The sequence below is a fragment of the Rhopalosiphum padi genome, chromosome 2 (genome assembly GCF_020882245.1).
Source record: "Rhopalosiphum padi isolate XX-2018 chromosome 2, ASM2088224v1, whole genome shotgun sequence".
Lineage (NCBI taxonomy): Eukaryota > Metazoa > Arthropoda > Insecta > Hemiptera > Aphididae > Rhopalosiphum > Rhopalosiphum padi.
The window spans coordinates 81,903,599-81,921,747 of NC_083598.1; the positions used below are offsets into that span (position 1 = coordinate 81,903,599).

At 30.0% G+C, this 18,149-nt stretch overlaps 1 protein-coding gene across 5 annotated transcripts; it reads left to right on the forward strand.

The window, feature by feature from the left end:
* Window positions 1–967: 967 nt before the first annotated feature.
* On the forward strand, window positions 968–14,539 carry LOC132922864 (uncharacterized). Of its 5 annotated transcripts, none has more exons than XM_060986583.1 (7): window positions 968–1,574; window positions 3,419–3,588; window positions 3,700–3,890; window positions 4,019–4,124; window positions 10,673–10,817; window positions 11,586–11,888; window positions 14,034–14,539. In XM_060986583.1, exons 5-7 carry the CDS (start codon window positions 10,779–10,781, stop codon window positions 14,184–14,186), a joined length of 495 nt encoding a protein of 164 aa, XP_060842566.1. In that variant the 5' UTR covers window positions 968–1,574; window positions 3,419–3,588; window positions 3,700–3,890; window positions 4,019–4,124; window positions 10,673–10,778; the 3' UTR covers window positions 14,187–14,539. The 5 variants fall into 5 exon arrangements, 4 of the variants coding, with proteins under 4 accessions (XP_060842566.1, XP_060842565.1, XP_060842567.1 ...); XR_009661068.1 differs by adding an exon at window positions 13,627–13,959 and having other exon boundaries at window positions 971–1,574; window positions 3,700–4,124; window positions 14,034–14,140; XM_060986585.1 differs by having other exon boundaries at window positions 971–1,574; window positions 3,700–4,124; window positions 13,627–14,165.
* The last annotated feature ends 3,610 nt before the right edge of the window (window positions 14,540–18,149 follow it).

Here is an 18,149-nt window from a genome sequence, read left to right on the forward strand (position 1 = left end):
ATAAGCGATCATACGAGGTGAATTCTGTTTAATATGCATGAAAATATAGTTGTACTAGAACAATATGAGATATTAAAAAAACACTGTAATTATTATTAAAGTTAATCGAATTTTTGTAATATATTTATATGTACCAATAATCTTTTAAAATAGTCTCTTGACGCGTCAAAATATTATGCGGAAATAATCTAATTTTATATTAATACTGCAATTTGATAGATTAATATTTTTTTTAAGATGAGTTCGAACCTTAACCAGATGGAATGTCAAGAGATACGTGTGATCAGTTTTGAGACTTTTCTAGTTATAAATTAATCATATTTTAAAGCACTTAGATCAATTTAATTACAATCGTCTATAAACATAATATATATTTTTATTAAATAGAAATCCATTCTTTTATTAATGTTTCTATCAAAAGACTATCGTGTGTATTTTTGTTTTTATGATATGGACAGTTAGAAAAACAATTGAAAAATGTAATATAAACGGTAAATCGGTTCTTTTATTGTAAGATATAATTTCAAAAGATTCTATTTTTTTTTTACTGTGAGAAAAATGAATACCTAGTCCACGATTTTGACCCGTTTGTCTCTACGGGAAAGACTATCATTTTCATAGTATGTTAAGATACTATTTTAAGTAGATACATTTCAAAAATCAGATGTTTAATGGATTCATTATTTTAAATGAAAGTATGGGGAGAGCGTGCTTGGCGAATCGTCTTGTGTAAAGGTACGCCATTATAATGACTTAAAATATGCGAAAAAAACGCCTGTGTATTCAACACAGCAGCAAACGCTAAACATTATAATATTATGCAAGCCAATTACTCCGAAGTTGTCAGTGGACCACTATACGTATTGTGTATTAGATGTTATATTATTCTTATGGTAATATATATATATATATGGAGAACACTGTGACGTGCACTGCAAGCATTCGTGTCCACTCCACTTAATGTTTCCGTTGCGGCCGAATTTTGGTCTGTCGTTTTCTGTGTACACATACGTATTAAATATATTATAATATATTACGTACTATACATATTAATAATTTGTTGACATCACGTCGACACAGTTTTTTTTTTTTTTGTTTTTCTCTTGACGTTATTTTTTTCGGCTGCCTACGTCTCGACGGTCCTCTTGTAGATGAACACGAGCCACAGAGTTCGTTCGACCATCTAACGAGTCAAAACGCGCGCGAGTTTTAGAATACATAACAGGCCGTGTTCGTCCATCTCCGCGATACGCAGAGGTTCGCATAGCTGTAGTAGATGGCCAGCATCACGATTGTAGTACAACTATTTGAAAAAATGTTAACGTAATTTAATTCATTGTTCGCTGATAAGTTATGATGTTTCTTACGTACGCTAAATTATTATGAAGACGCGCACACAAGATATTCCGAGAGGTTTGCATCGCACCAACAATCGCGTATAATAAGTCAAAAGTCGGTCGGCCGCAGAGCGATGTCATCAAATTAATCATATTGAAAAATATGGATTAAAATCTACGTTTTTTAAATTATTATATTTTTATAATATTCTTGAGGACTAGAATTCAATTTTTTAGGTAAGTACAATAATATTACCATAATATATTCGCATATCGTACCTATATAATATCGACGTAAAGGTATGTGCTAACTCAACGGTTTTTATTCGTAATGAAAATTAGGCAATGTTGTATGTTCGTATATTAAAATATCATATTATACGTACTTTACGATTACTTTTGTTCCAATGAATGTTTCATAAATTTCATTTTAGATTCGCATTGCGTAGAAATAATAATAATTGTATAATCAGTAATGAAAACCCTTTCGCGTATTCAATGGTTACATTAAATTCGGGATAAACATAGAATTGGATATTGAAATATATAGATCAAATATGTAAATAAGCAGCAGGTATACATTATTAAAAAAAATTCATTATATTTAGAAAGTTTGTAATTTATGTATTTTACTACATTATTTATGGTACATTGTATTTAGGTATTATAGTGTGTGTCCTACTTTGGAAACAAAGCACTATCCTTATGTTTATCGGTGAACCTTGGTATACAATGATTGTTAATTATGAACTATTTTTAACTTTGAATATAACCAATGGTTTTATTAAAACCTATGATCTATATTGTTTTTTTTTATATTTTAAATAATGCTTGTTAATAAAAAAAACTATTTTAAATTTTAATTATTTAAAATATTGATATTATATTTACATTATAAGCTATTTAAAAAATGTATTTTTAATTCAGATTATTAAATCATAAAAACATGCGTGTTGACATTTGAAATCACAATTTTTATAATAATTTAACTAATGATTTAGAAAAAAAATGTGAATAAAAAAAAGCGAAATATAATGACCAATTTTTAAATTTTCTAACAAGAATATTTAAAAATAAATTGTTATAGGTAGGTGAATACATTATATTATGTGTCAATGCAGTTTATATACAATTTATCTTCAGCTGAGAGTGTAATTGTTTATGAAGTTATTTTATATCCTCGGCGTTAATTATTATGATAGACGTCTGCTACGGTTACAATATTATTCAAGTGAATATCGAACATGACCCGAAGCGCCTTTCATCAGGTCCCGCACGTGTTGATGGCGTTACTGCAGTAAATTTTCGATATTTTTTTTCGACGGATCCATATGATGATAATATATTGTTCTGTGACGTCCATGTCGGATGCCTATGATTTATAAATAACGTTTTCGTCTGGTTTTGCTTTTTTTTATTTTTTCTGATAAAATAGGGTGCTAACAACCAGTTTCTAACTATATTACAATAACTCGAGTAATACTACCTTGTGGGAGGGTTTTGGTGAAGGTTATGCTACACGAGTGTGTCAAATTGTTGTCTGCCATGCAAGGATCGGTGAAACATATTATTGTAATTTGCAGACTCACAAGTATTCATTTACAAAATATAAAATATCTAACAATTAAATCACTTTTTATAAATTATAAGTCTAGGGCCCGGATTTCAATGCAAAGTGCATATTTTTTTGGTTAGTACATAATCCGGGCCCTAATTATAACATAATATATAGTAAATCTGTAGAAAATTAATTTTCAAAATTAACTGAGAAAATCAACTATGAGTCTTATGAAAATCACTTTGTATGCACGCAGCACGCACCTATATAATATAATAGTAGTAATATAATATGTTAATATAATATACGCAAGTGTTTCGACATGGATTATTACCTTCATAATATAATAATATGATGTATAAATACCGGATGATTCTTTTTGCAAAGAACACTCGTTATTTCAAAAACTATTAACCTTTATACAAATAATAAATATTATATTTAAATATTCTAAGTAGTATAAAAGTATTATTTTCTTAAAAAAACATTGTTATTCCTTATTCTAAAACAAAATATTTTTCAGATTACTTACTTCGATGTACCATTAAAATGTTATCTAAAACATCAATTTATCTGAATTTTGATTTCTATAAATTCAAACAAGCCAAATCAAATTTTGTTTCAACATCTAAAAATTAAAATTACATTCATCACCCCGTTCAGACTCTAATACTCATACTGTCATTTGAAAAAGTAAAAACTTAAAAATATAATATTTTTCAAAAACTAATTAGTTTTTAATATATTGATTATTCCATGTTAAATGAATCACCTGGTATATCTGCTTATTATTTTATATTATAGGTACCTTATTATATCTATCAACTTAAAGTGGACATTTTTTTAAGCGAGGCCATTTGTTCGGGTATTCCTATTGAAACACAATCTTTGTCAACGACATCACATTATTACAATGAAGTATCGCCAGTCCGAGAGACGTCTGAATATGTATTATGTAGCTCCGCAGTCGCGCCCGATTTACGCGCGACAATGACGTGAGTGCACTTGCCTCTACGCGTATTTTCGTGCGGACGTTCGTCTACATCTTAGGCACGCACTAAGACAATAATGATACAATAAAATATGTGTACGTGCCGACGTATAATAATATTATAATCGCTAGATCACAGATCACCGACAATGCAGTACATATAGAGGAAGATGATGGAGTAAAAAATTGTGACGGAGAAGCGATCGATGATCAAAAAAACTCTCAAATATTAAAACAGGTATATCTAGAGTGAATCTTTTTAATGGTATACACGCACATTATCTTTATAAGTATTAACATTTTTGAAACTGTTTTTTTTCTTATACAAAATTTGAATGACAATTTTGAAAAAGTTATATTTTTTACTATTTTCATCATTATTTTTTTTTTTTATTATTTACTTATTTTAATGACTTTTTTTTATTGAATATTCATTTGTCATGTTGATACTTATGAGAATAATCTATTGAACCAATATTCTACGAGGTATCACTCTATTCAACTCATTTAAAATACTAATTAATTACAATTAATTTCAAACTATTGGTTTTGTAATTCGATTTATATATATTTATATATTTTTTTATTTATAAAAATATAATATACAGCTGTATACACCTAGGTATCATATCATTTATATCTAAGTGGGGACAATAAAACAAGTAATAAGATCACTTAGGAATTAGACATCCAGCAAGTTCTTCAAGTCATTTTGCTGCAGTTGAAAAATTTTACAACCTATCTGCGTAGTATGTGCTATAGTTCATGACTCCATGTGCGTATTTTATCACTTTCACAAATCGAATGTTTTAATTTCAAGTTGAAAACGTTGTTCTTGTCTTTTTCTAATTCAATTAAATATAGCTCATTGGCCTTTGTAAAATTCCAGCCAGGAACTCTTTTATGGACGGTTTTTTGATTAAGTCTCTGATCAATCGGATATATGCACTAGATCTCATTTAGACTAATCTCGTACAAACAAATTTCAAAAACAAAATTAAAAATTAAAATACACGTTGTCATTAAAAAATATACTTATTCCTTTTAAATATGCATTTAGTAAAACGACTTTTAAAATAATGATATTTCCAACAAAAAAAAATCATACTTTTGGTTATTATAACAACGAGCGTTCACTATTAAAAATTTAATCTCCGTTGTATAAAACGGTGTACGCATTACGATATTACATAATATATATATTATATTTTTTTTTACTATCGAGAACGGTACCGCTCACACACACGGTATATCACGCGGACAATAAATCCCTAACCTTATTATAGTATTATTTACGGTGCAGCATATAATAGGCACGTAAGTTACAAAACGGCGATAAACTTCTCGAGACGACGTCCGTTTCGATTCTTTCGTGTCGGAGATTGCCGACTATACCGCAGTAGTAGGTACACGCTACTTAACGCGTTATACGTACATATTATTATTACCTACTTATATTATACAACATCATTAACAAACACGCGCGCGACCGTTTTGACTGTACATTGTCGCCTGCGTCGGATCTCCCCGAATATAATACACGGGTATAGGTAACGCGTCGTATGTATATAATATAATATAATATAAAAGTCCCTTCGCCATTTTACTGGTATTTAACGCGACGACGACATTGTCTAATTTATTTTTTTTTTATTTTTTTTACTGCCGGACGACGACGACGACGGCTAATGCACATTGTGTGCTGCGAGCGCATTAAAACGGTTTCCGATTTTAGTACTAATGTCCCATTGTCGGGACGTGTGTATATATAATAATATCGTACAATATGATATGGCTGCAGCCTATATTATATAGGTGTATTATATATCATATTATTATATAGGTGCCCTCGACGTTATGTGGATAATGTCTATAGTCGTATAACGATCGGTTTTTACGCGTTATTATGTTATTATATTATTATATGTACGCAGCTATTAAATACGACCGGATTTTTATATTTTCGCCTGCTCGTCGTCGGCGGGGAGTCGACCGCCACCGCCGCCGCTGCCTTCTGACCGGAGATTTACGATCTCCTTTATTCAGACCTTATATATCCGTCAAAAATATATAATAAAGCTTTTTAACGTTTGTAAATGTACGATATATTATTATTATTATTATTATATATATTATAAGTGTTTCGTTTCGGTCTTTCGTCGTAGTCGTTTTCCTCCTCGCGCGACACCACCGCGGACTATATACGTACTCACTCGCACGCATATATGTATGCGCGCGACGGTGGTTATCAACTCCGACTACATATTTTTTATTGGTCGTTATACGCCACAGCGTTTTTTTTTTTTTTTTGTTGCTTTTTCCGCCCAAACGGTCCCTGCAGTCAGTATCGAAAAGTTTATACCATACACGCGAATTATATGACATAGCTATAATATATATCGAAAAGCGCATTGATGATCTCGAATAGCGATAGGTGCATGATACACATATGTACAGGGTGTATGCCAATAACCCTTCATTTAAGTTTTTTCTTTAGAACATATTTTCGAACATTTGATATTTTTTGCATTATTTAATGATGAGTGACCATTCATTATTGAGTAACTCCCGTTTTTTAAATAAGAAGCCCCTTTTTTCGCTTCAAGTTATTCAGCAGATAATTTTTTGAGAAATACGATGTACCTAATTGTCTAAATCTAAATTCGAACGGGTATTTTATTAATTATCGCCCATTACGTACATAAGTGTAGTATATTTTAAAATAATAGAGGCTTTGATTATTCAAAAATCATAGTAATTATAATATTAATAATATTATACTATCAATACTTTATAATAAGTAAAAAAATATTTAATGAGTAATTTAAAATAAAATAAGCGTTTACTTTTGAAAAAATAATGCTTTTGACTTTAAGTATATTTGAATAATTGTATTATTAAAGATAAAAAATTGAAATGGCAGTCTTGGTGAATCACCCTGTATATTTTATTTGTATTATATTGGTCGCCGAACACTTGAGGTCATTACACGCACGTTGTTATTGCCAAACTCTTACACAAAATATTATATACAAAACTATATAGTGCGTATATGGTTTTACGACGAGTATCGTGAGTAAGCCATAAAATATCATTCCGCGTTCACGACGTATTCGATTCCCGCGCGAAACTCGATGTATAAAGAATATTATAAAAATCGAATTTTTATTACCGACCATTACACTGAGTGCGTTACGTACAGACGATTAATATTAGGAAATATAAAAATGATATTGCAAAGACCGAAAAAAGCGCGCACATATACATTACGTACATAGAATGTTTAACGTTTTTCGAATGTAAGAGGAGACTAACATTTATCTGAACGGTTTTTGTATCAATACACAGCAATGCCGAAATCCGATGATTTTGATTTTAAGTTTTGAAAAACAATACTTTTACGTAATAGTACACTATCAATTTTTTTTAATTATTTCCACTTGTAGAAACTTCACTGAGAAAATATTTTGGTTATTTTTCAAAATCCATCTACGTATATTATGATATGAACAGAACCTGACGACTATACCGACAACAGTAAATAGTACAAATGTTTTAGGTACTTGAAAAAAAAAAGAGTTCAGAGAAAAAGATTTTGTTTATAAAAAAAAGAAGAGCACAAACAAACATCCAAACCTATAAGAGATAAGTCAACAGTAATGTACGTTATCAAAGAGTTCCGGAAAATGTTTGAGACGACCGATTGTATAATATACATAATTGGTGCAGTACAACATTATATATAAATATAATATATATATATATATATATACATACATAATATGTTTACATGTGTATTATAATATCCTATACCGATGTTTATTATTGGTAAACAGAAAAAAAATAGAATTCGCGCGCCACCGATGGGAATAAGCGAAATAAAGCGCACGCGACTCTCGTTTCCTATTTTTATTTATTTTCCCTCAGAAAACCGTTTTCCATACAAAACACACAAAAATTAGTCAATCGTAAACAACAGTATAACAGAAATTGGATTACCTCCCTGCGTTTGACACTGCAAATATTTACTGCTCTCGGGACTCACCGCGGACGTACACACAGCATAAGTTTTATTGGCCGCCGCGTGCGTGTTCGCCGTAAACAACTCAAACGCATTTTTCGGCGCGCATGTCGTTTTCACGGTTCGATCGCTACAACGAACGCGCATAATATATACAGTAATACAGTTTTGCCGTTTAATCTTACCGAACAGTATTTTATCGATACATAATATATAATATTATGTATATAGGTACATATTATAACGAGTAACGGATAAAATATATTGAATTAAGTGCAGTGTATATGTTTATGCGCCATTGTATTATATGTATATTATATGAACAAAAAGAGGAAAATCTTTCAAAGGGGTTGTGGAAAAATAAATAATCTTAGTGTGCGCCCCTCGATTAGGTATTTCCGATCGCACGTGATATATGTTTTCAAAAAATCGCTTGAAGCGCCGCGATAGCGTAACGATTTCCACGAAAACGCATCCACCAGCTTTAGATATTTGTATTTTATCGTATGTATAACACTATAATGTCATTGCTGTGTCCAAGTACGACGCGATTGTCTAATGTAGAAGATACAACATACTAAACTTACCAACTAACTATTGTTCTTTTAGTTTTAATTCAAAATCTGGCTAAACAAAAAGCGTACGTTAAGTGGTTAGAAGGTTAAATAAACCAAAAATAAAAAACTTAAAAAAAATATTTTGTTCAAATACATCATCAATATCACTTGTATACTATGTATTTATATCATCTGACAATATTCATAATACATCTAATATAAAATGTTAGAACGAAACAGATTATTTTTAGACAATAACTATACGGCTGTTGCTGGAAATTAATTTAATTTTAAATTGTATATTAACGAAATCCAGACAAATTTGACATCACTTATCACTGCTGTAAGTTTGTCAGATTATTATTATGGTATCGCTGTGATTGAATAACATGTAAAGCCTTTGTTTATTGTACCGTAGCTGGGCATCTGTCCGAATAAAGTATAATAATAATACAATTAATGTTAGAGTAAATAAAAATCGGTCGAATAATTAACCACTAACCGTTCTTCTGTATAATAGGTGTCGAATGTGCTTTATTATTTATTATAGGTCACAGTAATGGAAGTGTTTAATTTTAGTTCAATGATAAATCGTTTGATAACCATAATTGCTAAACAATAATTTTAATAATACTATAACAATATTTTAAAAAAAAGTTAATGACTTAATTTAGTTTTTTTAGATTCTTTTGAAAAATACTGGAAATGTCTTACGTTTTACTCGCCAAATACGACTAATTGGGTCTCCAAGTCTTCAATTAGTTATATTAAATTTTTATGGGGGTAGATGATTTTTAATTTTTTTTCTACAAGCAAAAATGATTTTAATAAACATTTAAAAAGAAGTCGCATATCATTATAATTCCATTACATTCATCACTCCGTTCACTATCTAAAGCTATTTTAATAATATATATTTACAGCATTTCTCAAAACAATTGGTTTTGTTAATTAAAAAAAAAAAAATAATAATAATTATACAATGTCTTAGACCAACTGAACAACAGTTTGAAAAAAAATACATATTATAGATACTTCCATAACAATAATATACATATTATAATATTGTATATTTAATATTTTATTATATATGTTATTACTTATTACGAAGTAAGAATGAAATATCTACATAATTACCACTAAAGCACGTTCTGTTGATTAGTGCGTTTAACGGCTTGTTCAATACATTATACCGACGCAATAGAAGTCATTAATCACCAACAGGCATGACTAAACTAAAAAAAAATCTTAAAAGCGCTTGTCAGTTGTCAGCGAAAAGAACCAAAAGAAGAAACGTATACGCGTATTGCATATTATTATACCTTTACATAATAAACTTCCGACAGCAAAGGAAACACGAAATACTGCTATAATATGCAATCATTGTCGAAGACTAGAATAATATTGGTTTTCTCCATCATCAGCTCTCGTGAGATGGTCACAATAATATAAATCCTTTTAAGTCAAAATGTTTATTTTGGGTTCCTTTGTATACGAGAACACTGCAGACGTCGCTGGTGTGACAACAATAAATCATAATAATGTGCAATGCGCGCGATTCGAAAATCTAACTGCCCTGCAAACGTTATGAAATATTAAATTTAACAGTTGTGTAAATAGTATATGTCAGGTATATTATGATATCATCATATCTGTTCTAACAGTTAGAATATTGTGCACGAACGAAACGGCTTTTTTCGTGAATGTCCATCGGAGAGGAAGCAGGACTGAGTCCCTCCTGCCACTTCTAGGAAAATTAATATGAATGTTGGCCGTGAACTTGTATAAACATTGTTTCAATCAAGATATTGATGACATATTGATATGTAAATATTATTAAATTTGAAATGAAACCTTAATTTTGATTTTATTGGTTCTATTATTTTAATTTTTACTATACCTACTTGTCAAAATGTATTTATAATTAAAATAAAGAAATAATACAATATAATATAATAATAATATTATAATATTAATAATATATGTACTTATATAATAATAGCAGGGTTACATTTTTATATGTTGAAATAACATATTTATTTAGTTTATAGAATGATTTTTTTTTTTTAGTTTGATCACTTTTCTAAAATGTTACCTACAAGCACCCATAGGTTTATTTTGAATATGTATAAGAAAACGTTATATATTTTTTCATTTACTTTTCGACGAGCATTTTATTATACATTCTGAATTTTGTTTTTTTTTTAGACCTTTATACAATTCGATGAGTACGTAATGATTCGTGCGTTTCAACACAGTACTCGGTGATGAGGCGTGTGGTACGGAGTTGTATAGCAAAGTGTTTGTCAACACAATGGTGGATACCAATCGAGATAACAAAAACATCATGACAGTGAGTATAATAATATAGGTACTAATAAAAATAATATACGAATAACAATGCGTTTGATACAATACAAATATTATTCAAGCGTTACAAAGCTAAAGCTTTAAGATGATCTTAAACAACTGAAAAAAAAATTATGCAAATAATATTCCAAAAAAAAAAATATCAAAATAAGCCTTAAAATAAACATTATAAAATTCGTCAAACTGTTCGTCATACATTCAATAAATACTAATATATAGATTTTAAAATTTCAATAAATTAATTGAAGTTGCTTAATAAATAAAATATTGTGAGCATGCGTTCGCTAGATTTATAATAACACTCAAACAATCTTCTACAATATTATAAAAAAAAATTATAAATGTTCTTTAATGTATTAAATTCAAGAAAAATGACTTAATGTTACGTACTCATGTTATAAAATATGCAACTAAAGTATGAAACAAAATATTTATAAAAAAATTGTCTTTAAAAAACAAAACTTACGCCAAATTATTTTAAATTTAATTTAATTCTTCCCACGTTATACCTTATACTAAATGCATTTCTAATTCATTCTTCAATGTGCGTAGTTAAAAGATGAGTAAAAGTACCTATATGTAAATATGTGAAAGTCATAAATATTATCCAAATATTAATTATTATTACACATTACCGACCGACTAAAAAAACGGACCTATCGCGCTAGGTATTCGTAGAGACGTGCAGTAGCGCGATTACAATAAAAGTGTTATTAGGAAAACGAATTTTATCCATATACAAAATCCACAGAGCAAAGGCATACTGAAACGGCGCATTTTTGTCCGAAACGATATGCCGGCCCAGGCCACATCTGCCAAACTACTTCAAGACAGCGGCGGGTGCTGTATGGCGAACGCGTGCAAACGATACGTAACGTTTGACGAAACGATCACGATTAAGAACGACAATGATCTAGTGGTTAGGAAGCCGCTGAAGTTAGAACTTTTCATCGACAACTGGAAGTCGAACGGTACGGAAGCGCATACCGAAACGATTCAGCCCGATCCTGGGATTGTCAAACGTCTTGTCGACGAGTTCAACACGATTGAAGAAGTGAGTTAGTGCATTATTAAGTCCTATATACCTATGCCGGTTGTCTGGTGAACAGGTCCGGCACTGGTGGTAATAAGCAACATATATTTTGACTAAAAAAATTTGAATATAATATTATTGTATTTAAAATTTCAATAAACTTCAATAAATATAAGATAGTGCTGAGTGTTAGTCCCGGAATCATGCTCTAAACAACATTATTGCGCTGTGCAGTTCATGAAACCAATAGTTGAATCAATTATTTGGAAGACTATAATATTATGATTATGAGATAACAAGGTTGTTATATAACGCTGGTTTTGGAAAATATCGTTCCTTATATTTGGCGAGTTTTTCATTTTTTCCAATACAATATTTTACTATTATCAAGTATTTAAAAATTTAATTTATATTTTATAGGTACGTTCGAAAATATGTATTATGTAATAAATAATATTTATATTTTTTAGTAAAAACTTAGTTATTTTTGATCCTTTGATTTGTTATTATGTCTTGTATAAAATATAATGCAATTGCCTAAAATTATATCAATGAAACATTTTTAAAATAAAGTAACACTAATTCGCAGAGTGGGATATATATTACGGTTTTTAAAATAAAATTGTATACAATTAAAAAATTACGAAATTCTATCATATTTTTAATATTAAACACAAATATATATTTTCACTGGTAAATAAGACACGAGTTAGGTATATTTAGGCTATCGCAAATATGTTTCCAATGTATTATTTTTACATTTAGTATTACTACATCCATCGAAAATATTTCTTGGTATCTTATAATAATATACAAGACGTATTATTTTATAATATTATAATATTAGAGCAATTTCAATAAAAAAAACTACGTTTACACGGCGTCTTAGATAGGCTATTTAGCTACAGATCGTTATCAGTATTTTGATCTCGTACCTTATGACGTATTTTTATATTACATTAATATACTTTTTTTGCTAACAACTAATGTAAACAACGAGGTGAAAACAAATTAGACATTCAAAACAATTATTCATTAGGATTATTTACTATACGGATTCACAGGGGTAGATCATAAGGATTACACTTTTACCACTAAGTAGCAGTACCTATCTATATTATATTATATTAATAATGATGCAATAAACATGATTTATAATTATATCCATTTCACCATTGACCAGTTGAATACTAATGTTGTTTTAACATTTGGAATCAACACATAACATACAAAATAATTCATTAACTAAGTTCACTTACGTTAATTTTTTAATAACACATATTTTATTCAAATTCTGGTTTTAAAAAGTATGGAAGTTTCCTAGAAACTAAATTTTAAAATATTTAAATTAATAAAAATAATATTAATCATTAATAACAATTTCAAATAATCGTAGTTTCAATATCTTAAAAATCTATTATAATATATTTAAGATAATTTTGGAACAATTAAGAAATTAATTGTTCGGTGTAGGTAGATGTGGTGAGGTGTGTGTACGATGTAGATATATAAATATTTTCAAAAAAAAAATAGATTGAATGGTTTGAAAATCAAATTGTTTAGAAAATGGTTTTTAGGTGTACTTATATATTTTAATAACCAATATTTGAATAATATGAATAAGTATAGAAAAATTAGAGTGAGAATGGTTGATGATTCACGATGTAAAATCTTAAAATTTTTTCATTATTTGTATTTACCACATTCTTCTCGAGAAATCTATAAATTTACTGACGTTTTGTTTGATTTATATTCTCAGCCGTTAACCGATAGTTCCAAAATCGAATCTACATCGATTAAGGAAGATAAATTTAAGGAAGACGAGCCAGTGAAAAGCTGTACAAATATCCCGCTCTGCGAAGCCTTGAAAACTGTCAATTTAACCACAGACGACCAGTAAACGGAAAATGCTATTTTCTATCAAACGCATATTTTTGAATTGTTAGCATGGACAAAATAAACGTCTAAAAAAGTGCATTTATCAACGTCTTTAATCTTTATATAATGTAATGAGTTGAACAGGAATATAATAACGTCTCTTACAGGTTTCTTGCTTCGATCGGTATCTCTAAACATTAAATAGTCACTGAATGTAATATTTCATTTAGTCATCACATTGTTATAGGTGTATTATGTATGCATGAATATATTTTTTTGTTTTTTTAGAAAGCGTCGTCACCAAAGTTAATTAACGGTAAATCGTCGTTACGCGGTCGATCCCAAAGATCTGGCAAAGTAAACGATCTTATTAATATGTTCAATTTGAAATCGACCAACGACAAAACGAAAGAGTTTGAAATTAAATTCATCGATTTTTGACAATATTAAAAATCATATTATGCTAATAACTAAAACCCTGGTGTAAAAATAATAATTTTATAAACGTCGTTGTCGTCAACTTTCCCCACCTTCGTCCACACAAAACTTATGTTTATTGACCAAAAATATGTTCATTGTAAATAACGGTTGAAGCAAACCTATCGTATAGTTTTGACAATATTGTGAACTAATAAAAACTATGTGTATAGATCGAATACATGAGTACTAATGTGCCTACTTGTATTATGTGCAAATTATGTGTATTTATCTATTATAATGTATATTTATGTCAAAATGTATTATTGTACAAAAAAAAAATTTAAACAAATACAATAAAATAAGTTTCAAGTGAATATTGTTTTTATTTCTATTTTCTAACAGTCCCTATACGGAGGGTACTGTGTGTCGTGTGATATAATTAAAACAAATATAGAATGATTATATAATAATTATTTTAAATGTTTATTTGTTCTGAAGACACTTTTTAGTAAATAAAATGCTTTGATGGAGGCTTATTGTAGAAAACTCTTAGTATATTTTTTTAATCTATGGATAAAAAAAAGTATGAATATTTGTCAAAATATTGTTATTAATTTATTATACGACTATTTATTAATATTATTGAAATAATGGATTGCTAACCTGCTTATAGTTACCAGAAAGCTATACCGTCTTCGCTAAGAACCGTTTGTATGGTATAGAATGATTTTTATTATTGAATTAAAATTTAGCACTACATGACGAAGTACAATCGACTCCTATTTATGATTGTTTTTTAATAATTTTGTTTTACATTAATACGAATAAGGTAGATTTTATTACTTTTGGGTTTTTTTTTTTTTTTTTATTTAAAGAACAATTGAAGGAGAGTAAAATATTTTTGTCAACAAAATGACCAATTTCGTACTATCAATTGATTGGACTTGAGTCCGCCAAGTTAAATAATATGTTCTTCGTATTCGATCGGATCCCGCGAGAACGCCGTTGAGTAATTTCGAATTTCAAAATCATCACCGCGACGACATTACAATATTAACAACGCCATTACGTTGTACATTGTGATGTATACCTCTGTATGTCGTCGTCGACGGCGGTCGTTAAAACCAATACATACATATGTATATATATATATTATACACACCGAACTCGTCACATTGTACATACGTAATATATACATAACAATGTTATGTTATATTATATAGGTGTCCGTTTCTCTTATAATATTTTATTAGTCATATATACGTTCGGACGGCGCGCGTGTATATTAACGACCAAAACGGTTATAACGTCGTCTAGCGACACATACGCGTCGTGCATAATATATACATAATATAATAATATAATAATATTATATTATAGGTTTAATGCGGCGGCGGCGGCGGCCTTTGCGCGCGTAAATATTATACAGACCGCTGTCGAAGGTTATAATATATTAATGTGCGCGACCATATAACATGGTACGTCGTATATACGCGTCATGTGTACGTACTCCGTGCCCTATATACATATACATATATATATCTACTTGTTTAATATTCGTGGAGTGTCTCGTGTATATATTATAGTTATATTTGACGGACGCGTTGTACTCTCACACACGCGCGCGCAATCTTTTATACATATATACGGCTACGGCCAATGTTCGTGTGTGCAGTACACTTAAATATGGGCCTATATGGTATATATATATATACATAAATATAACCAACGCGAGTAGTGTGTGTGTGTGTGTGTGTATGTGTGTGTATCCTGGCGCAGGATAATGACGTTATCCTGGTGTGTGCATCATCATTCGCTGCAGTATAATATTATATATAATATATATATATATATAGGGTCCGGCCGATCATATTTCAACGTCGAGCGCTGGTTATGTGCGATATCATATACATATCATTATATATATATATATATATATATATATATACACATATTGTATACAGATAGGTACGTGGTGGACAGGACGAAATAGGATATATATAGTCCCACAGGCTGTTTCGGCTAATTAATAATAAAACCGAGCTGACGGCGGCGTTTTACTGCGCGCCCGGGATTGGATTAGTAATCCGAGGCTGAAACGAACGATTTTAAATCGAACGACGCGTTGTTAATTCGATGACGATACGACCGATATCACATCACGCGCGGGTGTGTATGGTAGGAATATAATATTATGTATATGGTGTTTAGACGAATAGAATCAGCTAAATAATATAAATAAACACGTATAAGCAATCACTGACCGATCCAGGGAGTGGGGGCTAGAGCTTCGCCGACCTAAACCTTCACTTTTTGGGTTTATTTACAAAAATTATCAATACACTAAATCACTTATTTAATTATTTTGAAAACGAATGGGAATAATATTAGTTTAGTATAATAATATTTTTAAATTATGTCTGCGATGATATTTGCTTTAACACATCTAATAAAAAAAGTTGTCTATAATTTAAATACTGTTTATACTTATGATTGGTATTAGCCGCATAATTAGAATGTTCTTAATTATTAAAAAAATAAAAAATATTATAGATTATATTATATTGTCGATTTAAAGATATAATTAAATTTGTATTGGCGTACCTTTAGTTTAAGCATCAGAGGTTATACATTGATTTAGGAATTTAGGTCATTTTTCAGCACCTGGATAACTACAATATATGTAAACGGTTAGGGCTTAATGATTTCGTGGCATAGGAACCAATCGTTTATGCGCTAAACGCAATAAATTAATATTTTTTCAATAACCCGTACAAGAGTATAAGCATATTAATTCGATCACGTGCAAGAATAGTGTTTATAGTATATTATTATATTGTAGTGAGTATATGAGTGCATATTATTATAATATATATATATATATATATAAATATATGTATACTATGCATTTTTGCTTTTTAATACGCCCGACCCCATTAAATACCCTTTTTCGTCGGGAAATTGGCACGAAAGGGCCGATGTTAATAAAATGTAACGCACAACACTCTCGCTGAATGCTAATGAGCGCCTTTTTAACGAGTCGCCGAACAATATTTCACGCGTCACACTACAAATAACGATAGGCTGCGATCTCGAGTTTTTTTTTTTTTGTCAGTCGTATTATACACATATACAGCAGTTACGGAATTCGTTATTAATATTAATTTATGTTTTTTAACTTTTCCACGGACATAATATAATATTATAACAGAATAATATATTGCGTTTATAACTGAAGTTGCAGTAAAAAAATATAGTAATGTATATACATATATTGTCCTTATTAATATTATTAACGTCTCGTCATTCGAAATGTCCGCGATCGGCAACGCATAAAACGGTATTATTAATGATGACGATAATAATAGCAATAACCGTGATACACGATACTCGCCATTGTCGCGCGCGGAGTTATGATATTGTGTGTTATAGATACCTACACAACACATTATAATAAAATATTGTTATAAATTATAATGTATTTTTCGGCCGCCCGGTTACGGTTAAAATATCGTATGATTATGTACACGAAGCGATGACATTGTGCGTACACACGCGCAGTAAAGTTTTGATTATACCAATTAGTTTTAATTTTGTAAATCCGTAAAAGCATCGAATTTAATTACGCGCGCGAAACTCGATATTTCGAGTTTCGGACGTGCACGTCCGTCCCCGTCATGGCCGCCTGCTGCGGCATATTATGCACTTATTCGCTGGCATATATTATATTATTATTATTATACAACTCTCGCTGTCCGTACGCATATATATCTAATATAACAAATCGGCCGTCCGATAAACCCATCACTAATGGATGCGCGCGCGAAGGGTCGCTCGGGATGATAGCAGTCAAAACAAATTAATTCGTCGTCGCCGACGCCGTCGACCCGTCGTTGCTGCGCCAAAGGGGTAATCCGTACTGTAATATTTTTTCCGATATTCGCGACTCGTGGGTTATCGAATGATAATTATTGTTTATAATAT